Source organism: Mesocricetus auratus, unplaced genomic scaffold, assembly GCF_017639785.1.
Source record: "Mesocricetus auratus isolate SY011 unplaced genomic scaffold, BCM_Maur_2.0 Super-Scaffold_100025, whole genome shotgun sequence".
Taxonomy (NCBI): Eukaryota; Metazoa; Chordata; class Mammalia; order Rodentia; family Cricetidae; genus Mesocricetus; species Mesocricetus auratus.
In genome coordinates this window covers 13,523,710-13,550,166 of record NW_024429206.1, presented here as the reverse complement: position 1 = coordinate 13,550,166, position 26,457 = coordinate 13,523,710, and the positions used below count along the sequence as shown (strand labels likewise).

The 26,457-nt window shown below is 46.5% G+C and overlaps 1 protein-coding gene across 2 annotated transcripts in view; it reads left to right on the top strand.

Annotated features, from left to right (window-relative positions):
* Atp2a2 (ATPase sarcoplasmic/endoplasmic reticulum Ca2+ transporting 2) overlaps positions 1-18,131 on the top strand; it is a 39,516-nt gene extending 21,385 nt beyond the window's left edge. The window contains exons 6-21 of one of the 2 annotated variants that reach the window (XR_005870964.1): positions 363-443; positions 2,324-2,409; positions 3,726-4,190; positions 5,862-5,950; positions 6,746-6,848; positions 7,446-7,577; positions 9,570-9,692; positions 9,772-9,990; positions 10,832-11,167; positions 11,632-11,852; positions 12,344-12,546; positions 13,428-13,513; positions 13,754-13,887; positions 14,222-14,339; positions 14,425-15,955; positions 17,359-18,131. Coding sequence is in view for 1 of the 2 variants with exons in the window: in XM_040731311.1 (XP_040587245.1) it covers positions 363-443; positions 2,324-2,409; positions 3,726-4,190; positions 5,862-5,950; positions 6,746-6,848; positions 7,446-7,577; positions 9,570-9,692; positions 9,772-9,990; positions 10,832-11,167; positions 11,632-11,852; positions 12,344-12,546; positions 13,428-13,513; positions 13,754-13,887; positions 14,222-14,339; positions 14,425-14,545; positions 17,359-17,372 (2,531 nt within the window). In the remaining variant the exon portion in view is untranslated. The remainder of the gene's footprint in view (positions 1-362; positions 444-2,323; positions 2,410-3,725; positions 4,191-5,861; positions 5,951-6,745; positions 6,849-7,445; positions 7,578-9,569; positions 9,693-9,771; positions 9,991-10,831; positions 11,168-11,631; positions 11,853-12,343; positions 12,547-13,427; positions 13,514-13,753; positions 13,888-14,221; positions 14,340-14,424; positions 15,956-17,358) is intronic. The other variant, XM_040731311.1, reaches the window with a different exon arrangement.
* The last annotated feature ends 8,326 nt before the right edge of the window (positions 18,132-26,457 follow it).

Sequence of the window (26,457 nt, the reverse complement as noted above, 5' to 3'; positions counted from 1 at the left end):
GAGAAGCCTTTATGCTTCTCAGATTCATGTATAGCTGAGGATGATCTTGAAGTCTTGAGCTTGTGTTTGGGATTATAGGTAGCCAATCAGTCCTAGAGAGCCTATCCAGGGCTCCATGCTGTTAAGTTAGCACTCTACTGAGCCCTTGCCTCCATCTAGCTGGCTTTAAATGTAAATGTAATCTACATTGTATTGTGCATTGATGGTATTCTACACTTAATCTGTTCACTCTGCTCAGAAGTAGAAAGGTATTCTTTTGCATTATGCAAGATACTTTTTAATAATTGATTTGGAAACAGTTTCTTTATGTAACTGCAAAAGTTGCTTATGCTAGCTGCCTTTTTTTTTTTTTAACCTGTTAGTTGGTGACAAAGTTCCTGCTGATATAAGATTAACTTCTATCAAGTCTACAACTCTAAGAGTTGACCAGTCAATTCTCACAGGTAAGTAGTGCATACTGGAAAAATCATTCAAGTTTTGAAGTCTCTTATCTTCCAGCTATATGTAGTCAGTGCCCACTGCCCCTTTATGGCATCCTACCCTAACCCTCTCTAAGATACTTAATTTGTTAGAGAAGTTTTAAATTTAGTTTTGGGTTGGAACAATGACTCAACAGTTATAAGAGCACTCGCTCTTCTTATAGAGTACCCGAGTTTGATCCCCTGCACCCACATGGTGGCATGCAGCTGTCCATAACTCCAATTCCAGGGGATCTGACACATAGTGTGTAGACATACAATCAAATCAGACATGTATTCAAAACAGTTTTTAGTATTTCAAGACAGGGTTTCTCTGTAGCTTTGGAGCTTATCCTAGAACTAACTCCTTATGTAGACCAGGCTGGTCTCAAACTCTCAGAGATCCACATGCCTCTGCCTCCTGAGTGCTGGGATTAAAGGTGTGCACCACCACTGCCCAGCTCAAAACATAAAATTTAAAGTTTTTAATTTTGATTATGAAATGATTTTAGGGAGAAAATGACTGTATAGGACTCTACAGTCATGTTCTCCCTAAAAATAATCTTCAGGTTATAGAGTGCTATCTCCCTATTTATGGAATAAATAAATATGCAGTTACCAAAAGTTAGCTGGAAAGAGTGACATGCTACCTGGAGTTTGTACTCATAGATTTGATACTGTTTGGAACATTCCCTTAGTATGTGGGATACAAGCACAATCCAGGGAGGAATGATAGTCTGGAAGCAAGGTTGTCAGGTTCAAAACAGCTGGCTAGCACCATACTCAACTTGGGTAAAAGAAAGATACTTGCCCATACCTGACAGCTACATTAATTAGATTCTCAGGATACTTCCCCCCACACACAATTATAGAGCAAGTAAATATAAGTTAACTGTTAAAATTTCCTTTAGCAACGTCAGCCTCAAGCCACAATCCTCAGGGCATTTCTAGAATAGACAAGAGAACTGAGTTATCAGAGTATTGAAGGGTGTCCCCTCCCCCCCCTTAGCTTTTTGAAGCAGGGTTTCTTGGAGCCTAAGCTATCCTCAAACTTGGTATATAGTTGGGAATAATGTTGAACTGTTCTTTCTCCATCTATACTTCCCAGTGCCTGAGCTCACAAGCATGTGCCACCACACCCAGTTTTGTATGCTGCAGGAGATTGAATTCAAATTTTTGCATGCTAAGCAAGCTCTCTCTCAGCTGAGCTACATTCCCAGCCCAATTGTCCTTATACAAAGGTCAATGGAGAAAACATACTTTTGTCAACCAATTATTTGATTATTTTAGGAAAGGAAGGTAATTGACTGGGATGTTGTTTCAAAATTAATTGTTTGGATTTTCAAGGCAGGCTTTCTCTGTAGCCTTGGCTGTCCTGGAACTTGTAGACCAGGTTGGCTTCCGAAGTCAGAGATCCGATGCTTCTGCCCACCCCCACCCCCACTCTGATTAAAGACACGTGCCACCACCTCCTGCCTAGTCTTTATTTTAAAATTGACATTCTTTACTCTGGCATTAATTTCCATTGCTAAATTTTCCTAGTTTGCCTGCTTTGAATAGATTGAGCCCTTTGCTCTTTTTCCCATATTGGCAGTGAATATATACTTTTAGTGTTTGGGTTTGAGTCTGGGTCTCCTTCCTTGTATTGCTCATCCCTTAAATTGGATATGTAGCACATGATGGCCTTGAATTTGGAAATCATTCCCTGCTGTAACTTCCTGTGTGTTGGGATTATAGGTGTGTGCCACCATAACTGCCCACATTGGCAGTGGTTAAAAGTGGGAATGGGTTGATGTGGGTAAGGGTTACCAAGATTGGGTATGCCTCAAACAAAGCTAACCATCCTGTCTCATAACTTGCTTCAGGTGAATCTGTTTCTGTCATCAAGCACACTGACCCTGTCCCTGACCCACGAGCTGTCAATCAAGATAAAAAGAACATGCTCTTTTCTGTGAGTTTTATCAGATGTTGGGGGTGGGGTGGCTGGGAGTTGAACCCAGAGTCTCACACATGCTAGATAAAGTTTTGCCTTTATATAAGAACATTTGTAGATAGTCCTTGTCTCAGTTAGGGTTTCTAATGCTGTGAAAAGACAAGACCAAAGCAATTCTTATAGGAAAACATTTAATTGGAGTTGACTTACAGTTCAGAGGTTTAGTCCATTGTTGTCATGGATGGAAGCGTGGTGGCATGCAGACAGACATGGTGCTGGAGAGGTGGCTGAGAGTCCTGCATCTGGATCCACAGGCAGCAGGAAGGGACAGTAAGCTACTAGGCCTGGTTTGAGTTTCTGAAACCTCAAGGCCACATCTCCAATAATTGCTACTCCCTGTGTCTATGGGGGACATTTTCAAACCACCACAGACTTTTTTGGCCACCTTCAAGTGGTCAGACTTCATAAAATACTTGGTTATTCCAAAAGATAATTATTCTTTACTGTGTGTCTCAGCTGTCAAAACACTAACACAGCTGGGGAAAGAAACAGTGAGCTTGATGTGCTGAAGGACCTACTTGGTTCAGTCTTTAGCAATACAGCAAATAAAACAAAACTAGAAACCATGCTGAAGATGATAGCTGGTTTTGTTTTGGTTGCCAGCTAATGAAATAACTAGGACAGAAATGTTTAAACTAAGTATCTTAAAGTTGAGAAGTAACCTTTTCAGAAAAGTCTTCAAACCAATAAAGGGTACTTTACAAATGATGTGGGCATTGCTATTTATGGCCTATGATTTAAAAAAAAAAAAAGTGTGTGTTTGGAAAGAGCAAATATGGCCCACCATTTGGTGAGCCTAGTTGAAAAGTACATGGATGTTTTCTGTTGGTAGTGCAGAAATGCATATATTTTTATTATTTAGAATCTAGATTAGTATTTCAAGGGATGGGCTTCGCTGGTTATTATGAGAGCGTGCAGCTGTGTCATTCCAGCACTCACTTAGACTTGATTCCATTGACCTAAGTTCTGGTGCTGGAGTAGAAGTTCTGAAACAATCCACAGGGTGATTGTTTGTCCATCTTATAGATGACAAAAGTAGGAGAGGTTGACATTTGGAGCCAGAAACCAAGATATGAGAGTACATAGTGTTGAGCTGTGTGGAATTTGAGATTATAGTAGTTTGGAGGTACTGCTAAGCAGAGAGCAGGTCTATAGACCAGGTCCCATGATACACAGAGCTGTCCTGTCCCATTGAGTGAATAGGTACTGTGGAATCCAATCAGTATTTAAGTTGGTATTGATCTTATGACCAGTTTTCCTCTGCTTCTCCCTAGGGTACAAACATTGCTGCTGGGAAGGCTATGGGAGTGGTGGTGGCAACCGGAGTTAATACTGAAATTGGCAAGATCCGGGATGAAATGGTTGCAACTGAACAGGAGAGAACACCCCTACAGCAGAAGCTAGATGAGTTTGGGGAGCAACTTTCCAAAGTTATCTCCCTCATTTGCATTGCAGTCTGGATCATAAACATTGGGCATTTCAATGACCCAGTTCATGGGGGCTCCTGGATCAGAGGTGCCATCTACTACTTTAAGATTGCAGTAGCCCTGGCTGTTGCTGCCATCCCTGAGGGTCTGCCTGCTGTCATCACCACCTGCTTGGCTCTTGGAACTCGTAGGATGGCAAAGAAAAATGCTATCGTTCGAAGTTTGCCTTCTGTGGAAACCCTTGGTTGTACTTCTGTTATCTGCTCAGACAAGACAGGCACACTCACCACAAACCAGATGTCAGTCTGCAGGGTAAGTAAGGAGTGTCCTTTGTGACTCCTGGGTGTTTCTAGGCTCCTCATTAGACTGTGGTTTATACCATCAAAACTGTTCTAAGGGTTTTGTGAGGCCTAAGCCAAGTGTGACTACCTGAGAGAAATTGATCATTCAGCTACCAAACTGGGACTGGCAAGAGACTCAGTGGCTATAAGTCCTTGATGCCACACCTTAGTGCACTCTGGGAGTGACCCCACTTGTTAGAAGGAGAGAGCTGAATCCTAAAGTTATCCTCTGACCTCTACATGCACTTGACATACAAATAGGTTTAAAAATTATTTTTTAAATTGTCTGGGAAATACAAGGTAGCTATATATCTTATAAATTTCTAGCAAAGATATAACTGTAGGCTTGATCCTCTGTCTCTAGATGTGTTCCAGAGGAAATAACTAGTTAACCTCCTGCTGAATTCCTGATTGTTACTTCCGTAGCACACTAAATGGAACATGATTTCTCCCTGGAAAGCAAATACTTGCTTTATAACTTGGTGTGTTTGGTCAGGTTAGCCCCGCTCTTCTTACCTTGTTTTAAGTAAAATAAGAAGCCTTTAAAAGTGCCCCTAGAACAGTAAGAACTAAGACTAGGCACAGTGACCCACAGCATAGTCCCAGCTCCTGCAGATCTAGGCAGCAAGAACAGGATGTCAAGATTATCCTTGGCAGCTGGGCGGTGGTGGCGCATGCCTTTAATCCCAGCACTCGGGAGGCAGAGGCAGGAGGATCTCTATTGAGTTCGAGGCCAGGCTGGACCGACAGCCTTCAAAACAATACAGAGAAACCCTGTCTCGTAAAAACCAAAAAAAAAAAAAAAATCTTTTTGGTTTTTGGAGACAGGGTTTCTCAGTATTGTTTTGCAGGCTGTCCTGGAATTCGCTCTGTAGACCAGGCTGGTCTCTGCCTCCCAAGTACTGGGACTAAAGGTGTGCGCCACCAATGCCCGGCTGAAACAAAGAATCTTAAGTGATAGATGTGGATCAAATTTTCAGTGAAAGGTGAAGACTAGAAATTAACCCAGGCTTCACTGTTTCACTTAATAATTGTATAATCTTGAACCTGTTTTTCCTATTTTTCTATAAAATGAGTGCTGCTCCCCCCACTCCCCCCAAGTGGTGGTAGTGTACACCTTTAGTCCCAGGACTGGAGAATCAAGTGGATCTCAAATTTGAGGCCAGCCTACATGGTGAGACCATGTATTTGGGGGGGTGTATCATATGCCCTGGTAGGAGTTGGTCTGTCAGCCCCTGGATGGGAAAGGAAGCACCAATTCATTCTGTCCATAACTCTCATTTTACTCAAGGAATGGTTTGGCTCTGAAATGTGTCTTTTAACTGAGCTTTTCTGCCTGGTTCTTAAGACTATGTAATGCTAGTTTCTCAGCTACTTGACTTTGAATTCTGGGTATCTAAAAAAGTATCTGGAGTCTTTAGCCTGACCTTTTACTGACTTCTGAATCCCTGTATCTTTCTTTGAGTTATCTTAGACAGTTAGGTTGAAGACCATCTGTGCAGTTAAGTAAGGAGCAGTGCTGGGAGACAATCTCATGAGCAGCATTGTTCAAACCACCATCTTAAATGACAAGGTTGTCACTGTAGACAAGGAATGGTTGTGTGTGATCTTCTAAGGACTTGTACTCTGTATTTCATTACAGATGTTCATTCTGGACAAAGTCGAAGGTGATACTTGTTCCCTTAATGAGTTTACTATAACTGGATCAACATATGCACCCATTGGAGAAGTGTGAGTAACCTCCTTTCTCTGCAGACTCTACTGTGTCATTGTAGTGATTGGTTCTTTAGATCCATCAGAAGGGATGGAGCTATAAAAATCTTGATGCTGACAGTGGTGTGGCTTAGTGGTATGTGGCTCAGGTATGCTCACCATACCTGAAGCCTTGCTTTGATCTTCAGCACCACTGAATAAACAGTAGAGTGTGGTGAATGGATACTGTGGCAGGTCAGATCACAGCCTTGGCTGCATGAAAACCTGTCTCAAAAGCACACACATACACACAAAAGGAACTATATAGCTAAGATAAGACTGTGGCTCAAATTAGTGATTTTTATTTGGCACAGCACCTTTTGAAGCCCAGATCTGATGAGGGCTCTATCTGTTCTTCACTTACCCCTGGTGGAGTTTCAGTTAGAATTTCTGGTCTCATTATATTTCAAATTCTCTTGAATCTGTCCCAATCTTCATCATTGGGAGGCTGTGTCAATGTTGTTACATGCCTGTAATCCCAGCAGTTGTGGGTTCGGGCGGGAAGAACAGAAGTGCAGGGTCATCTTGGAACATAAAGTGAGATCTTGTTACGAGCAGATGGGATACTGAGTATAAAAGTACTTTCCTGTAGGTGTAAGAGTGGGGGCTCCATCTCAGGAACCCACAAGGTGGAAGGGGGAAACCTCCCGCTGTTTGTCCTCTGACCCTTCTCTACGCACGCACTCCATTGTGACACACAACACAGCCCATCACACAACTTTGTATCTTAAGTTGAGGCAAGCTGTGATTCAGAAGTGTTCTCTTTTTTGATAGGCATAAAGATGATAAGCCAGTGAAATGCCATCAGTATGACGGGCTTGTGGAGTTAGCAACCATCTGTGCTCTGTGTAATGACTCTGCTTTGGATTATAATGAGGTAAGACTCCTAATGGGAAACAGGTCTGCCCTGGCTCAAGGTTAGCATGCAATAAAAAAAGCCATCTTCCTCCCTGTGAGAAACAAGCTCCTGGTTTACTTCGCACTTCTTCAGTGTGGCCTGACTGAAGAGAGCTCTGTCTTTCATAGGTCTAAGGCTGGGCACTGTAATGTTTTAGTAGGATAGTAGTGTTGTGATGCTCTGACCACTGATGCATCCTTAATTTAAAGGACCAGAACTCAGACTAGAAGTCTTTCTGACAGTGGGAGTGATAATTGTACTCTTAAACATGGATTGTCACATATATTTGAGGACAGCATGAAGCTTATGGGGTTGTTTTGGTGGTGGTAGTGGTGGATAAAGAATTGTAGTTAAGAGAAACATTTTTAAAATAGTGGTGTTAATCATTTGCTTTCTTTCTCAAAGGCTAGACCTTTCCTGTCAGAGGGTGCTAACTCAGCAGAATAATAAACAGTCACCTGAAATGAGCAAATACTTTAAATGAGAAAACACATTAAAACTCATGGTAGTGTCGCATGCTTATACCTTGAGTGGAACAGGCAGTCCTACTGACAATAACTTCTTTCAACAATGCAGGCAAAGGGTGTGTATGAAAAAGTTGGAGAAGCCACAGAGACTGCTCTCACTTGCCTGGTAGAGAAGATGAATGTGTTTGATACCGAATTGAAGGGACTGTCTAAAATAGAGCGTGCAAATGCCTGCAACTCGGTCAGTATTTGAGCTTGGTGTGCAATGTCTCTTAGCCTTAACTATATACATTCACTGTCCTTTCCTTTCCTACCCCCTTGACCTCTGCATTTTGTTTATACCTTCACTCTTCGGCATTTTTTCCTGACAGTTACAGTCAGGTAATGTGCTCTTTAAAACCTAATGTAATCCTAGCACTCAGGAAGCTAAGTCCAGGAGGCTTGCCACAAGTAGTAGAGTTAGACTCTCAGTAAACAAACAAAACCAAATCACACACACACAAAAAAAGCCAAACACAGCAAACATTAGTAAATTGTCACAGGTATGTCAAAAGGGCTGCCTTCTCCAAGGAAGCTATGAGCGAGCTATCCTTGGTCCTAGCGAAAGCCAGCCCCTGCTGCCTATATATTTCAGATCCTGTCTCTGCTAGCTCTTCAGCAGCAGCATAGAGAAAATAACGGTATGCTTTTTAAACTTAGAGCTGTCCTTTGCCCTAATTTTCATTTGACACCCATTTGTTCAACTCAATGAGAAGAACTGTTGTAATGTATTCTTTTTCACTCCTGTTTTCTCATCTATTCCAATCAAGCTCTTGCCTCTACCTGTCCATCAGAGCCTTTTCTGAGTCACTTTAGCCTTGTGTAAAATCCAGTGGTTAGTCGGCAGTTACAGGGGGATTTGTGAGCTGAAGAGCTTGCTCCTTGGTTAAGAGCACTGGCCAGTCTTCTAAACAGCCTGTATTTGATTCCAACCCATGGCAGCTAAGAACTGTTTTGTACCCCCTTTTCCAGAGGATCCTCTTCTGATCTCCATGGACCAGACACACATGTGGCACACAGACATACATGTAGGCAAACACCCATACACACAAAGTGGGGGGTGGGGTGGAACACAGGACGTTTGCTGGAGATATGGTTTTATGGTTAAGAGAAGAGCACTGACTGCTTATCCAGAGGACCTGGGTTCAATTCCCAGCACCCACATGGCAGTTCACAACTACAGCAACTCCAGTTCCAGGGCATCCAACCTTTTAACAGACATGCATGCAGACAAAACAATGCACATAAAATAAAAATTAAATGAATTATTTAAAAAATTTTTTTTACAAATTCTAGAAATGAATCTAGAAACATATCCCAGAAATCAAACTATTCAGATGGGGAAAATTCAGTAATGACTGTAATGAATCAAAACATTTTATATTTGTTGCTACTTGTTACCATATTTTCCTTTGTTTTTCAAGACATTGTTTGTCTCTGTAGCCCTGCTGTCCTGGATGTTGCTCTGTAGATCAGACTGGTCCAAACTGAGATGTGTCTGCTTCCACCTCTCTGTTGGGATTAAAGGCGTGTGCCACCACGGCCTGCCTGCCTTTTTCTCTCTTTATTTCTTTTTCTTTTCTTTTGAGGATGGAGAGAGACATTTTACCATTTTCAAATTGATATGTATCATTTAAAAAAGATCTGTATTGAACTCAAAAAAAAAAAAAAAACACTTGCCGCAGCCACAAAAGACATTTAGTGAACCTTGCTGGCAGAACAGTTTGGAAAGCCAACTCTGGACCCACACTCAATACCATTGTCCTGGTCAACTAACTGACTCTGTAAAATGGTGCTCTGTGTTTCCCTTTAGGAAAATCTTTTTTTATCAAACTTAACCACTGTGCAGCTGAGGCGGTCCTTGAACTTGGTATCTTCCTGCCTTGGCTTCCCAGTTGCTAGGATTATAGCCATGCAGTACCATACCAGCCCTTCAAACAGTTCTTAATAACTAGCCAATGTTTAAAGCCCTCCAGTGTCTTCCTGCACAATTTTTTCTCTGTGGCATTCAGTATATCTTAGTTTTACATTGTAATCTATTCCCAAAGTAGAGGAGGGTATCTTGTTTACTGCTGTTTGCTGCCATACTCTTTTGGTGAAGGTATTTGAACAGGGCTAGGGTGTGTCATATAATGAGTATGTGAAATGTGTAGAAATAGTAATCCAACAGTGTTCCGTCTCTGATCTCCTGTAGGTCATAAAACAACTGATGAAGAAGGAATTTACTCTAGAGTTTTCACGTGATAGAAAATCGATGTCTGTCTATTGTACACCAAACAAACCGAGCCGGACGTCCATGAGCAAGATGTTTGTGAAGGCAAGCACTGCACAGTGGGGGCTTTCTCGTCAGGTAGATAGGCAGATAATAGTTACTTACCTGAATCTCACGTTCTCAGGGTGCTCCCGAAGGTGTCATCGACAGGTGTACCCATATCCGAGTTGGAAGTACCAAGGTCCCCATGACTCCTGGTGTCAAACAGAAGATTATGTCTGTCATTCGGGAGTGGGGCAGTGGCAGTGACACACTGCGGTGCCTGGCTCTGGCCACTCATGACAACCCACTGAGAAGAGAGGAGATGCACCTGGAGGATTCGGCCAACTTCATCAAGTATGAGGTACCTGCACCAGCCCGTGCTGCATCCACAGGATAGGCACGTGTCCTAGGCAGGCCATCTTTAGGTTGTGGCTGCAGATAGAAATAGGACTCGATAAATCTGCTTTCAAAGTAATCAAGACAAGTTCCAACAAGCCTGTAAAGCTTAATATCCATTAAAAACTTAGTTTACATTTTAAAAATTTTTATTGGGTATTGATAAAAATACACGAGCTGAGGGATTCATTTCCACTTCCTTCATAGACCATAATTTTTTTGTTTGTTTGTTTGTTTTTGGAGACAGGGTTTCTCTGTGACTTTGGAGGCTGTCCTGGAACTCACTCTGTAGACCAGGCTGGTCTTGAACTCACAGAGATCCTCCTGCCTCTGCCTCCCATGTGCTGGGATTAAAGCCATGCGCCACCACCGCCTGGCACATAGACCATAATTTTAATGTCAGGGTTTGTAACAGCCTAAACAGAAGGAGCTTCATTATAGCACCGTCACTGCTCTTACTTACTCTTCAACACATTGTTTTAGGTTTTTTTCCCCTGGGTAAATTTCTTAAAGAATGTGAGAATTTAGAATAATTTGGTGACAAGGGTGTATTTTCTTTAAAATAATGTGGCTCAGGGCTTGATCCTTGCTGAGCATGAGTAGAACCCCGATTTCAGTCCCCTGTTCCATCAGGCTGAGGCAGAAAGACTGCTTGCTACAAGTGTCTGCAGTTACTGGATAGAGTGAGACCTTGTTTCAGTCAAGGGCATGCAGAAAGCGTCAAACTTAGGAGTTGTAGCAAGAGCTGCCAGGACTCTAATGGTGGCGATAAGCTGTTTGAACTCACAGTGACTCTCTTACTTTAGACCAATCTGACTTTTGTTGGCTGTGTGGGCATGCTGGACCCTCCCAGGATCGAAGTGGCCTCTTCTGTGAAGCTGTGCCGGCAAGCAGGCATCCGTGTCATCATGATCACTGGGGACAACAAGGGCACTGCTGTGGCCATCTGTCGACGCATTGGTATTTTTGGGCAGGATGAGGATGTGACATCAAAGGCTTTTACAGGGCGGGAGTTTGATGAGCTCAGCCCCTCAGCCCAAAGAGATGCCTGCCTGAATGCCCGCTGTTTTGCTCGGGTGGAGCCTTCCCACAAGTCTAAGATCGTTGAGTTCCTTCAGTCCTTTGATGAGATCACAGCTATGGTAAGGTTTTAGATATGAGCGGTGGTTTGCATGGCACAAACAGTCATGGTGGTGCGTGCCTGTAATCCTCGCACTTAGGAGGCTGAAAGCAGCCCTGGACTCTTATTGAGATCCTCTTTCTAAAAACAAAAAAGTGGGGTGTTTTTAGTTTTTGTTTGTTTTTAATCTATAAACAATATTTAATATTCGAGTATGTGTCTGAGGTGTGTGAATGACCTAAAATCATGTGGCCACACTACACATGGCTCTTGGGTTTTGGGTGTTGGTGTAAGACAGTCCAAGCAGATGTGCAGTCCCTTGGCTCTGCCTCTGCGCCTCTGGTGAGTTTACTGGGCTGTGTTCACATGTAGGGTTTCGACACCAGTTACTACTCTATCCCGTTTCCTTCTGCTGCTGTCAGTCTGCCTCTGCCCCAGAGGTGTGCCATGTGGTGATGTCTGAATCAGCTGTGGCTTCCCTTTCAGACTGGAGATGGTGTAAATGATGCCCCTGCTCTGAAGAAAGCTGAAATCGGCATTGCCATGGGTTCGGGAACTGCAGTGGCCAAGACTGCCTCTGAGATGGTCCTAGCAGATGATAACTTTTCCACCATTGTGGCTGCTGTTGAGGAGGGGCGAGCCATCTACAACAACATGAAGCAGTTCATCCGATACCTCATCTCTTCCAACGTTGGGGAAGTGGTCTGGTGGGTGCCTGACTAGAAGTATACTCTATCTTTGAAGGCTGGGGTGTTGGGCTTTCTCCATTTGCTGGTTCTGTTGTGGCAACTTTAGTTGTTAGCCTGAGTGGAGAAAAGTCTGTGATGCTTGTCTGTAGCTGCCCAGGGATTGAGCCAGGCAGTGGTGGCTTACATCTTTAATCCCAGCACTCAGGAGGCAATCTGGGCATGGTGGCACACGCCTTAATCCCAGCACTCCAGAGACAAGAGAATCGGAGTTCAAGGCCAGCCTGGTCTACACTGAAAAAAAACTAAAAAAGAAAAAGAAAACCTAACAAACACAGGAATTGGTTTACCTCAGTAGTTTAAACTCACAAAAGTCTTGGCGCTCTAAATTTCATATCAATGTTGGTAGATTATATACATTGTTTGGTGCTTGTAGCTTGGGGAGAGAAAAGGTTTCCATAGTCCTCCAAGTCTCAATGTGTTCCTTCTCTTCTCCCCTTGGATGAAAACAGTATTTTCCTGACGGCAGCCCTTGGGTTTCCTGAGGCTCTGATTCCTGTCCAGCTCCTCTGGGTCAATCTGGTGACAGATGGTCTGCCTGCCACTGCACTGGGGTTCAACCCTCCAGACTTGGACATCATGAACAAACCACCCCGGAACCCAAAAGAACCCTTGATCAGCGGGTGGCTCTTTTTCCGTTACCTGGCTATTGGCTGTGAGTACAGTTGTTGTTTCTGTTGGGAGGATACCCCTGGCAGTGCAGGCTTCCTCAGAGCCTCCTCCAAGTCCTTGTTGAGCATCAAGACAGGCCAAGGTCCTTCCCTCCTCAGAGCTGCAGGCTAAGATATGAGTGGGTAATTACCACCAAGTGGGGTCCTGCTAGTGGAGGCTAGTCCTGTATTCTCTGTCACAGTTAGGGAAGTGGTGCCCAGGGAAATGAACCCATGGTCCCGGAACCCAGAGGAAGGCATTTCGTTTGCATAATGCATACACTGCTTTTGGTTCAAAGAGCACACAGTGGTCTAGAGAAGCTTGGCTCTTGGCTTGCCAATCCTCTGACCTTGGTCTCGTGAACCAAGTGCTCTTTGGAGATCAAATAGATTTTGGCTTTTGCAAAAACCTTCCCCTCCTGTCTGTTAGGGAGTTCCCTATCTGTTGTCTTTTAACCGGTGTCCTGAGCACCACTGTAACTTCCAGTGTGTGGTCTGTAGTTCAGTGACTGCAACCACAGAGGGTGGACCATTCTCACCTTTGTAATAGACTTCCTGAATTGTAGTTGATGAGGAATGGCCTCTGCCATAGACCCAGCAGCCTTTGAAGGATTCTGCTAGGCCATAAATGAAAGAAAGCAGCTGCATAGTGTTGAACAAGGTCACATGAATTCACTATAAACAGGGTGTGACTTGGTCCCTCACGCCATGTGGTCTGTCTGGTGGGGAGTGCTGTGCACCTGTGCTCGCTCTTCAGCTCTGGCACGTTGTGTAGAGACTGGGTTGGATTCAGCTCCAGAGATTGCCTGAGCACTTTAGACCAGAAACCCCGTCTGTGGTCAGATGCCCACAGCCCCAAGTGTGTAAACGCCATGTTTGTTTCCAGGTTACGTTGGCGCTGCCACTGTGGGTGCTGCTGCATGGTGGTTCATTGCTGCAGATGGTGGTCCAAGAGTGTCCTTCTACCAGCTGGTATTTAACCAATTGTCTTTCTCTTTTCTTTTCTGTTTAGTAGAGTGAATTCTTGTAAGCCCTTGGTCTTTCTGTGGTGTAGGATCATTTAAGGGCTTAAACAGATAAACAGTTGCCTCAGGCGACTCTGAGACCCAAGGCTTACCCGAGGTGTCTCATGTTGGTGCTGGGGTATGGAATTGGGTGTCTGGGCTAGGGAAGTACCCTGGTTAATGGAATGTGTCTGGACTTCCATTGCAGAGTCATTTCCTGCAATGTAAAGAGGACAACCCAGACTTCGATGGAGTGGACTGTGCAATCTTTGAGTCCCCGTACCCAATGACAATGGCTCTTTCTGTCTTAGTAACTATAGAGATGTGTAATGCCCTCAACAGGTTAGTGAGTCTTGTGGACTGAGTTTATTATGGGGGTCATGATTGGTAAAGCTCTTGCCTCAGGAAGCAGTGGAGGTTCTGGCCACCATGGGCTCCAGATACTATGGGGTCTAGTAATGGGACTGGCATTCCCAGCTATGCCTGCACCCTAGGAAACTCAAAGGGTCAATTAAGTCACTGCAAAAGCTGCTGGCTATTGCCAGCCACCATGAGCCTGCCAAGATGGACCTGTTGTGCTGAAGCCTGTGTTTGACCACTGCGGGAAATCCAGGCCTTAGGCCAGCACGGGTTGCCAAAGCTACCTTACTGACTAGCCTTTTCTGTGTCACCCTAGCTTGTCTGAAAACCAGTCCTTGCTGAGGATGCCCCCCTGGGAGAATATCTGGCTTGTGGGCTCCATCTGCTTGTCCATGTCACTTCATTTCCTGATTCTCTACGTGGAGCCTTTGCCAGTAAGTCATGTGGACACCAGGCTGGGTCTGGTGTGGCCCCTCTCTGAGTTGTCCAGAAGCTTGACGGTGGCCTTGTTTGTCTCAGCTCATCTTCCAGATCACACCATTGAATCTGACCCAGTGGCTGATGGTGCTGAAAATCTCCTTACCTGTGATCCTCATGGATGAGACGCTTAAGTTTGTGGCCCGAAACTACTTGGAACCCGGTAAAGAGTGTGTGCAGCCTGCCACCAAATCCTCCTGCTCGCTGTCGGCATGCACCGATGGCATTTCCTGGCCGTTTGTGCTGCTCATTATGCCCCTGGTGGTCTGGGTCTACAGCACAGACACTAACTTTAGCGATATGTTCTGGTCTTGACTGACAGCGCCACATACAGAAGATGTTTAACTTAATCAATTAATTTTTTATTGTTTAAAGCAACTGTCTATTTCTGCTGAATTTTCACATGAACATATTGGCTGGTGAAGGAGGTTTCATATTCTAGATTTTGTTTTGCTTTTTCTGACTCCAGTGGGACAAGATTTTCCTTTTTTTTATACACATAATTAAAGTGTCCATTGACATGTACAGAGAACTAACACTATTTTATGCAGATATTTTTTTGTAGATGAAAAAGCATGTACAGTGTTCTGTTTAATACTCATACTTGTACAAAGATAGTTGAGCCAGCAGACATTGTCAGCAAATTAATTGGCAGCAGACTTTAGGAAATGAATGTGTGTGGTTTTTAAAAGAAAAAAAAAAACTAAATAGCATGTATTGTGTCTTTTGCATGATTCTCTGGATTTAATTTGATATCACAGTCTAATTTTTATTCATAAGCCAATTTTTCTGCACTGAGCAGAGTCCTGCTACCTCAGTCAGTATTTTTGGTTTGCCACTTCCTGCACCCTCAGCCTCTGTCACCCCCAGCCCACCCCAGCCCGCTCGGCTTCTTCTGTAGGTCTGATGGTTCTGTTTACATCCGTCTTCACTAGAGGTTTGCCTGTCTCGCTTGTGCAGAAAACATTGCTCCAGATTCAAATCGACTGGGTTTCTGTCCCTTCGCCTAGTTTTTAAGGTTATTTATTTAAATGTCTAATGTATTTTATTGTAACAGACATTGTTTTGCCAACATTGCCTATTCAGTGGCACTTCACAATCTAGTTTAAAAGAAAAATAAAACATTTTAAATGGACAGAGAAAAATAACTGTCTTGTTCTTAATAACCTACCTTGAACTATCTATAATCTGAGGTTCTAAACTTAGAGCCTTAGTTTCCTGTTCCTGAGGGGAAGGATCCTGTTCTGCTGCATAGTAGGATTTTGTTTATGATGTATAGGCACGATCTGTCATGTGATATACATTTATGCAAGTTTCTGCTGGCCTGTTGTACGTAGCCTGGTGTAAGGGCAAGTGTGTGTGTATGTGTGTGTTTTGTAAAATCTGTAAATAGCACATGACCAAATGAACATATTGTATAGAACTATTTTTATTTGAATGTGGCACTAACCACCACCATCTTGACTGATGAGCGTTTGCGCATGTTCAGGGTCAGTCTTAACGGCAGTGTGAGTCATTAACAGTCCTAACTGTGGTGTTTTCCTCCAACGCCTTCCAACATCCATCAACTAACGTGAGTATCTTCCCTGTGGGATTGGGGTGCTGTGGCCTGTCTACAGGTGATGCCACTGAATGAAATGGCCCGTTTCTAGTGGCTGCATGGCTCCTGTGCAGCCGCCACTTCCTAAGGAGACAGGGATGTCAGCTGCTCACTCTACACATACTTGAGCACAGACACTGCCCAGGACAGTGATTCTTAGTTGTGGGGAAGAGCATTTTGTGACCTGGCTGGCATCAGGCTGAAGGGCCTGTGTTACCTCTAGAGCCAAACAGACCTTATATAAAAATGTGCCAAGGCTTTTAGATTTTCATTGGCTACAGGAAGCTAGTAAAGCTAGATACTGGCCCTGTATAGGAAATTTTTGTCACCTTTCTAGGCCGTGTCTTAGCATCTAGGACATGGCCATTAAAACAGGAGAAAGTGCCAGGTTCTGAGGGAATGCTGCAGCTGAACTCAGCCACTGAGGTCTCCAGTGCTGTAGGAAGTAAGGATTCTCAGGAAACAGGCAGGTTTGCTATTCTTAGATGTTATGAGTGGGTCAAACACACAGAACAAGGCCAACAGCACAGACCCAGTTACAGGCCTCCTGTGGTGCTCAGCCTTCCCCTCACCCAGCACCCTCAAGAAGGGACTGCAGCACATGGATGGGCAGTGTTGTCCTCAACCACTAGGACAGTCTGGCCTGGAAGTCAGCTTCGAGGTTTTCCTGAGTTACCTCTTGATTGCAGCTGTTATCAAAGGTTCAGCTCTGCAGCCCACTCAGCAAAGTGTAGGTGATACATTCCCAGCAGCTAGGGTGGGGGCTGCCAGGGCTGGGGAAGGCCAGCCACCTCACAGCAACTGCTACAGTAGCATCGCTTAAACTAGGGTCTCAGCCCAATGGTGTCATAGACCTCAACATCCAGAGCACAGCACTGGCTCCACCTGCAATGCCCATAAGCCAAGAGGCATGGCTGCCCTTTGCCATGAGCCATCAGATTATCAAGACCAGACCCTGTGGTTGGAAAGCCTTTCAAAGCCTGCAGCCCAGGACTGTTGCCATGGAGAACAGGGAGGGAGTAGGAAGACCTCCCCTCCCCTGGTGCCATGCCATTCACTGTGCTCCACCTGCCTCACTCTCTGCATGGCTACGGAGATCTCCCACTCACGCTGCTCCTGTACCTGACATGCCTCCTGGTCTCTGCCTCTTGGGCTTTGCTTTGTTAGGAGCTGGCGAAGTAGGAGACCCAAGGCAGTCTCCAAGCCTCTGCTTCTAGATGTGACAGGGCAGCGTTCCAGGACACTTAGAATGCTGGTCTTGCATCTAGACCAGATGCAGTGTTCTTTCCGTCTGTCCCTGTTGGTGTGTCGTGGGAAGTTGTTCTAACATTGCTCTATGTTTCAAGAAGCTGATTTCCTCTCTCTTTCCTTTTCAGCAATACTGGAGTAACTGCTTCCTAAACCATTTGCAGACATGTAAGGGTGTTCGGGTGCGTGCATGTGCGTTGTTAGCAACACATCTACCAGCCCTCTGCATGACTGATGTTGGGGAAAAGAAAAATAGAAACAGTTCCCAACTCACTGTGTGATGTGGAGGAAATATGTATAGCAGTGAGGTTTTAGCTTTTCAATCAGAATAGTAACAAATGTACAGTTTAGCGTAAAGAATCAGAGCCTCCACAGAAGTTTGATTTCTTTGCTGCAAGAAGAATAAGGTTCTGAACCCTTATCCAAGAACAGAAGCCATCAGCCAAGTCTCCACATTTCTCTACAAATGTCATAGCCTCTATAGCTGTATGATAATTGTAATGCATGCCTTCAGTTGTAAGCAGCCAGATTGCTCTGCGGTGACATTGAAACATGCTTTCTAATGGCCCTGTACAGTTTGCTTATTTATAAATTCATTTAAAACACTACAGCTGTCAAATGGTTACAACGTAGGCCTAACTTGAGTTGTTTTGTGGGTGTGCAGCCAGCTGTTTCACACTGTATTAATGTAATTTATTTAATGAAGTCAGAAGCAGTAGACAGATGTTGGTGCAATACAAGTATTGTGTGCATTTACTGTAATAAAGTACAGCGTCAGCTCCACAGCTTCTCACAGCGCATGTGTGACTGTAGACTGGAAATAGAGGTCAGTTTCTCTCTGTGCTGGTAACAGGTATTGCACAGACATGATTTCAGGTAAATAAATCTATTCTACCATAAACCCCCAGTGTAGCAGTGGCTGTTTTGTAAGGAGAATGGGGATGGGCACTAAGGTCTCACCTATGAAACTAGTTTTATACTCAACCAGGAGGGAAGCTAAGTCTGTCACTGGTGGGCCTTCAGGAGAAAACAGACCTCCTCACTGCTTAGTAGGAGGAAGAGGAACCTCAGAGTTGCCTGATTGCTCAGATGCAAAACCATGAGACCTTTTGAGACAGACAAGTAGACCTGAATGGATCCGGAATCCACCCCTTATTTGCCAGAGACATTGCACCCATTCCCTAAAATGGTCTTTATACTCATTCCAGAATGTCCGAACATCAGCTAACAGAAAACTTAAGTCCTGTCAACTCCTGAAATACAGGAGAACTTGATAACAACACTCGGGACCAGCAAGATGGCTCAGCAGGTAAAGGCATTTGTAATCTAATAGGTTTGCTCTAACATGGGGGCAGATGGAGCATGCTGAGCAGCTAGTGCACCGTCTTAAGGGCCACTTGAACTCAGTATGTGGTTGGCAGGAAGAAACCCTCTTGTATCCTTAGACTCAATCTAGTGCAATTGTAAAGACCAAAGTGTATGCTCTGGGAGAAAAATGCCTTACAAAGTATGGTAGCATGCTGTTCCCCTGTCAGCTGGGTACTCTGTAGCTTGTGGGAAAGCAGTGTCCCTTGGGAAAAAAACTGGGTGTCACCTTTCAGGACCCAGCAGGTCTACTCTAGACCTCCAGGAAAACCTCAGGGAACTACAGTACAGTCTGCGGGAGAGAAGTAAAACTGCCACGTGCATAGCAGTGGAAAGCTTGGAGCAGACAAGTCAGAGGGAGTCAGACCTGGTGCCCAAACTCTAGCACGTGGGCAGCATGTGTGAAGCAAATCCTCACCACACCAGCTTAAGGTTTTCTAAATGCAAAGAGGAAACTTGTCCTTTCTTGGCATCACCCGGAACCCTAGGAAAGAGACAAAATCTATACACTTCATCCCAGCCTAAAGGTAGGCTGATTAGAGTTTACAGTCAAGAAAACAGGCTTCTCATACACTGAAATAATAGTCTATACCAGCATAACAGGTCTGCGCTACATCTGACCAATCTTTTGGGGTTTTACCCCTGCACCCTACTGGGTTTGTTTGTTTTTCAGTCTCATGGTGTGACTCAGCTTGGCCTGGAACTCTATATACATTATAGAGTCCAAGCTCGCCTCAAACTCACAGGCTGCCCCTGCCTCCCAAGTGCCACGACTAGTGCACACAGCCTCTGATCTAACTACCCCCAGACATAACATTTTTGTTGCTCCTTCGCAACAGTATTTGCTACTGTTGGGAGTACTGTTGCGAGTTGCAGTGTAAATACCTGATGTGCAGGATGGTCTTGGGTGACCCTGTGAAAGGGTCGTTTTGAGCACAGACCAGGCAAGCAAGCTAAACACACCTCAGTGACATTCTGAGATAGGTACCTTTGGCCCCCTAGAATGTTCCATGCCTCAGGGAACATCTGACAAGCCTCTGAAGAAGAACCCTGATGAGTACCCCTAAATCTCAAGATGGTCCAAAACTCAGAGTATGTGATAAAAAAGTGGTCACCCAAACCACAGACCTGATGATGGGGGTAGCATCAGAGACAGACCAGCAACGAACCACCAACAAGAATTCAGCAGGGATGGCTGGGGACAACCGGGTATAGGTGATAGCATCAAACATTTCCTTGTCAGACTGCAGTCTAAAAGATGTATTTGAGTGATAACTGAGAATGTTCCAGAACAGAGACTATGATCCATAATGGGAAGAATCTTAACTTCCAAACAGGATTGAAAGAAACCCAGTGTTCAGACACAGTAAACTGCAGAACACAGGAAATCTTACACAGCTGGGGGACAGGGGGCTCCCTTTGTAGGAATGACCGTGAAGCCACCAGGGGACTTTTGGCAACCTGGAAACACTGCATAGAATATAAAGAATTGAGATTACAATGCATTTAACAAAGACCTGAAATGGGTGATTCCATTTGGGACAGGAGTAGATGGACTTGAGGCAGACCTGAGACTCTGCCATCCAGGACATGGAGGCAATTAATTCAGCAACACATCCAAGTTTTGCTGTCGTGGGGAACTGTGGAGAGCAGGAGCAGCTGTAGCCATGGATGCAGCAGCAGGAAAAATCCAGGAAGTTTGCCTCTGACTGAACTCTGGCAGGTGTCCACAAGCCAGGTGTCGCTCTAAGACCTACCCAGCATGTCACTCTGCCCACTGCTTCTGTGTAGAGTCCCCAGCACTGCCTCCTGAAGGCCAGCTGTGCTCCAGAAGGGGAGGGGGGGAGTCTCAGCAAGTGCGCATAGCCCCCACCCCTGTGCCAAATGGTTTTCTCCGTGGACGTTAACTCTAGTTATAAACCGTGTAAGTGGAATGTGCTCGTGTTCTTGATCTGTAACTGCTGCACAGCTCGACCCTTCCTTTCCCTGTACAAATGACAGGAATTGATGTTGGTGGCCAAACATAGTGGTGCACACCTTTAATTCCAGCACTCAGGAGCAGAGGCCGGAGGATCTCAGTGAGTTTGAGGCCAGCCTGGTCTACAGAGTGAGTTCCAGGACAGCCAGGGTTACGTAGAAAGATCCTGTCTCAAAAACAAAAAACAACAAACAAAAAAGATACCAAGCCACACCAAGTACGCCGGGAAGGGGCGTCGCATGATACTTTACTAGAGAGAGAGAAGTCACATGAGAAGCCGAGAATTGAGGTCAGTGCTCCGCTGGTCTCTGATGTTGACCACAGCCCCAAGTTGACCTTTATCTCTGCCTCTTCCCATGTACCACCGTTTGGGCGTGGTCAGTGCTGCCGATACGTGAGATCTCTGCTTACTTGAGAACGTGTGTGGCTGCTCCTAGAGTCACAGAAGACACCCACATGTGGGCTGGAGTATCTGCACCCAGGTTGGCCTCAAATATAGCTGAGGATGACATCAGATTTCTGGTCCCCTAACTTCCAGTTCCCAAATGCCAAAAATCACAGGCAGCTCACCTATTTTTCATTTCATTCCATGTCTGGCTGTGGTGGTGCAGTCTCCTGGGAGACAGAAGCAGGGGGATCTCTGTGAGTTTGAGACCAGCCTGGTCTACAGAGTGAGAGATTCATATCTGAAAATAAATTGAGAAAGAAGTGTCAGGCCTGGGCTCACTGCTCTACAGCCTTGGATTTGGAGGTAGCAGGCCTGAGGTGCCCTCTGGTGATAGGGTTAGAGTGCTGCCCACTGTACCCGCACCATCCTCTTGACTATCAGGGTAGCTTCTTGGTCTCTGGCTTCCAGTCAGGTGAGCAGACAGCATCAACCTTGGGGATATCTGAGCCAGATGGAGGGCAGTCATGTGCACAGGGAGGCTGAGCCACAAAAGGACCAGGCATGGCTCTAGCCTGGGGCTCCAGGATGTGCTGACACGCTTGGGACAGGCAGAGGGGACATAGGCATAGAGAGGCTAAGGCCCTGGAGAGACACCAAAGGAAAGAGGAGCCTAGTCCACATCAGAGCCAGATCCAGTGGTCACCCTCAACCTCGGACAAAGGGGATGAGTTCCCTCAAGGCAGAGGTGGGCACAAGGAATTGCCCTGGGCCCCCAGGCCTCAGAAAAGTTGCCACCAGCTCCAGCGAGGAGGAGCTGGCCATTTCAGACAGGGCTATGGTTCCTGCTAATCTAAAGCTCAAGAATGAGTATCTGGTGAGACATGGGACAGCTGGGTGAGCACAAATGGGAAAGGGCCAGCCTGGGCTACCAGATTCTTACAGAGTGGAGAGTTGGCCAGCCCCCTGGAAAGCTCCAAGAATTACTCCACTCTGCAACATCCTGCTAGGGATTTACCCAAAGAAGGAAAAGCTGGGAGCTAAGGAGCTGCTGAGGGTTGTTTACAGACAGACTTGGAAGACCTAAGCGGTGGGGGGATGAGGACGACAATGACGATGGGTCTCAGGATGACACCACTGTGGCCAGACTGGCTGGCAGCCTAAATACATCCAGGTTGAGCCTGAGGACTTGCTCAGAGGCGTGCGTGAGAGAGAGGGAGGGAGGGAGGGAGGGAGGGAGGGAGGGAGGGAGGGAGAGAGAGAGAGAGAGAGAGAGAGAGAGAGAGAGAGGAGACGACACGGGACAGGGACACACAGACAACCTGCATCAGCTAGGGGATTAGGGGATGACTGCCATGGGACAGAGGACACTCTGCCACTCTGCTCAGGGAGTCACAGCATGTAAGCTCAGGGTTGAACAGCAATGTAACACCAAAGAGAGCTGACTCGGCATCAGGCCAGAAGCCCACACACAGCCACACAGGCTATCTTGACATGGGAGATGTGGCCAGACATTAAGTGACCTGAACCCCAGGTCAGGGCAGATTGGGTCAGCAAAGGTTGTAGTCTAACACCTGAGAGTGGCGATGGCTTCATGGCACACTGCAGCCCACACGAGTGTCACCTTGTGCCCTGAGACTGCTAGAACATGTCTCTGACATGGCAGACAGACAAGATTCAAGACAAGCACCCAGCAAGAGCAAAGGGCACGCAGGGGCTCTGCACACCACGTGACAAATGTGTCCAGGGAACAGAACAGCCTCAGAGACCCAGGCCCAGCAGATCCTAGGTTTTCATTTCACACAGACTGTGTGAATGGATCACAGGTTCTGTCTTTATACATTTGGAGGCAAAATACCCAATTTGTTCTTTTTTTGTTGTTGTTTTTGCGAGACAGGGTTTCTCTGTGGTTTTAGAGGCTGTGCTGGAACTCGCTCTTGTAGACCAGCCCGGCCTCGAACTCACAGAGATCCACCTGCCTCTGCCTCCCGAGTGCTGGAATTAAAGGCGTGCGCCACCAACGCCCGGCTCCAATTTACTTTTAAGCATTTTTATAGCATTTCACTGGCATGAACTACATTCTTGTGTACCAGCCATGCATCCACAGCTGCAGCCCCCTAGCCTGAGGTAGTTACCTCTTCAGGTGGTTCAGATGAGTAGAACTAACTATCTGCCCTGTGATTGGCTCCTTTCATCCAGCATAACATTCTCAAAGTGGATTTTTTTCAGTTTTGTGGCTGTGTGACAATCCACCTGCTTCGTAGCTGGACCACATTCTATGCACACATTCTTCCCTGGATGCCTGGGAAGTTCCCGCCTCTCACCCATTGTGGACACGGGTGTGCAGTCCCTGTCTGAGCACCCCCTTTCATGCCCTTGGACATCTACCGGAAGTGGAATGGTGATCAAGAAGCCGCTGCAGCTTCGGATCCACCAGACTTTTTTTTACGGGCATTGGTGTTTCCGCTGCTTGTGCATCTGTGTGAAGCTGTCAGATCTTGGGGTTACAAGCAGTTGTGAGTCTCTAGCAGACACAGAGGTCACAGGATGGGCAGAGATGAGCCTGGAGGTCCTGACACAAAAGAATTGTTACACGAGCCACATCTTTTACATCCCATCAACAGACTGATACCATTACTTAAAAATTCACATTTTCGCCGGGCAGTGGTGGCGCACACCTTTAATCCCAACACTCGGGAGGCAGAGGCAGGCGGATCTCTGTGAGTTCGAGGCCGGGCTGGACCGACAGCCTCCAAACAATACAGAGAAACACTGTCTCGTAAAACAAAAAACAAAAAAACCAAAAAATTCACGAGCCGGGCGTTGGTGTCGCACGCCTTTAATCCCAGCACTCGGGAGGCAGAGGCAGGCGGATCTCTGTGAGTTCGAGGCCAGCCTGGTCTACAAAGTGAGTTCCAGGACAGCCTCCAAAGCTACAGAGAAATCCTGTCTCAAAAAAAACAAAAAAAAATTCACATTTTCGGGGCTGGAGAGATGGCTCAGTGGTTAAGAGCACTGGTTGTTCCTCCAGAGATCCTGAGTTCAATTCCCAGCACCCACATGGCAGCTCACAACTGTCTGTAACTCCAGTTCCAGGAGGTCTGACTCCCTCACACAGACATGCATGAAGGCAAAACACCAATGCATATAAAATAAAGATAAATTTTTAAAAAATCACATTTCTGTTGATGGTCACTAAGGAAGGTAATCGGTGGGGTTCTGGGTTCTTTCTGGCTTTGTTGTGCTGTGTGGTTTGTAAAATAAACTCCCCGCCCTGCCAATGACAAACATGTCCTGTGGAGTCTACGAAAACCGCACGCCCTTGACCTGGCCTCTGAGCACCCAGGACATGTCCAAGCCTGGAGGAAGCTTGACAGCAGGGCTAGGCTTCCTGCCCCTCCACTTCCCCAGGAGAGACACTGCAGGTGATGCCCCACCTCTGCCTCAGGGGAGGGAGGCCCCTGCGTAATGTGCACGGACAGCATAAGATGCTTACCACAGCAGCGTCCCTGGAGGCCAAGGCCAGCTGTCTGTCCAGTCTGTCATCGGCAGATGATGTGGCCCTTAAGAACTGGTCTTGAGCCGGGCGTTGGTGGCGCACGCCTTTAATCCCAGCACTCGGGAGGCAGAGGCAGGTGGATCTCTGTGAGTTCGAGGCCAGCCTGGTCTACAAAGTGAGTTCCAGGACAGCCTCCAAAGCCACAGAGAAACCCTGTCTCAAAAAACCAAAAAAAAAAAAAAAAAAAAAAAAAAGAACTGGTCTTGGCAGAGGCCAAGGCCAGCTGTCTGTCCAGTCTGTCATCGGCAGATGATGTGGCCCTTGAGAACTGGTCTTGGCAGAGCTTGCAGGGAGCGTCGCATTTGCGCTGGCGGAAGCAGTGTGACGCTCCTGGCCCCGGGCCCGCCCCGGTGAGCTGGGTTTAGGCTGTAAGACCAGGTGCCACAGGTAAGGCCAGTTACAGCCCATTATTTCCACTCACAGGTGGCTACAGGGTGGAGCTCTGGGAGCCCCCTGAAGTCAGCCTCAAGTCCAGGAAGCCTGCCAAGGAACAGGAAGTTGGGCAGAGCAAAGATGCCGTGCTCCAGGCCAGGGTTCCAGGTCTGCTGCACTGAGAACCACCCCAAGTGTGAGCCGGCTGCACGGCTGCTTTGTGTTCTAGAGGAAGGTCAGGAAGAGGCGTGTGGCTGCGTGGGTGCTGGGGTGGATCCCGTGTACAGGCTGCTGGGTCCAGCAGGCAGGCGCTGGAGAGGACCATGGCAAGGGCGGGGCTATGACCCCACCAGGGAGGCCTAGCGGCCGACAGCTCCTCAGCACCCGTGGTTTCAGTAAGAACGACCCTCGCAGGCTTACTCAAGTCACCAGCCAGTGGCATGATTTGGAAGGACCAGAGGGTTAGGAGGTAGGAGGCGTGGTCTTGTTGGAGGAACTTTGGGGGAGCTCTGAGGCTTCAAAAACCCATGTCAGGCCCAGGCTCGCTCTCTGCCTATGGATCAGGATGTAGCTCTCCAGAACTGCTGACTGCACAGTGAGTCTGGTGAAAAGACACGTGATGAAGGAGATAAGCCCAGTGTGTGTGAGCCTAGGCCTGTGACACTCCCTGCCCCAGCCATTCCTGAGGCTCCCATTGTTAGAATCCAGGCAAACCTGGCCCCGCCTCTCACCTACCTGTGCACGGCAGGTGTCTGTACCCTGGCTCTTTTTTAGAAAAAGTCCACCCACTCCTGTTCTCCCCATCCCCTTCCTCTAAAGGGCAGACAGGACCTTTCCTGTCTACCCACCCCTTTTCTTCTGTCCTGTCTCTTACCTCTTTTCCCTCAATAAAACTTTCAATGAGTCATGTCTACTGGTCTCTGTTTCCCCATCCACCCACCATCCATCACCCACCCCAGGACTGCAATCCCCAAGGTCCCACCATGGGACCAGGGACCTGCCACTTGCCGTCCCAACCAGTTATGCTTTATTCCTAACACTCATCGGCTCACTGGCTGCTGCACGCCACCATGCCCCCTGGGAGCCCTCAATTCATTAGTTGCCGTGGTCATGGTGTGTCTTCACAGCAATTGAAAAGACAGTGTCCGAGCACTGTGCCAGAGCCTCCTGCTTGCTGAGTCCTAAGCCTGGGAGGCTGCAGAGGTAAGCACCCAGAGCCGCTGCCCCAACACTTGGGTGGAGAGTAACAAGATCTTAGCACATACACTTCACCCCAACTACGACACGCTGAGGCCGCAAGGTACCTATGGGGCCTACGAATATTTAAAGGTCATGATCACTCAGGTTGCTTGGTTTCCCAGCAAGCAGTTCAAGTGGGCAGCCACAGGCTCCCGGTCCTGATGTTCTGTTGTAACAGTGCCAAAGCTAACTATCTTTGAAAGGGCCAAATGTGTCTTCACTCCTAGGAAAGGCTGCTGTACTCCTCCCAGCTGAGCTCGGTGACATGCAGGAAGGAGAGGAATTCCAGGACACCGAGGGGAAGTGAAGATCTACCTTGTCCTGTGCGA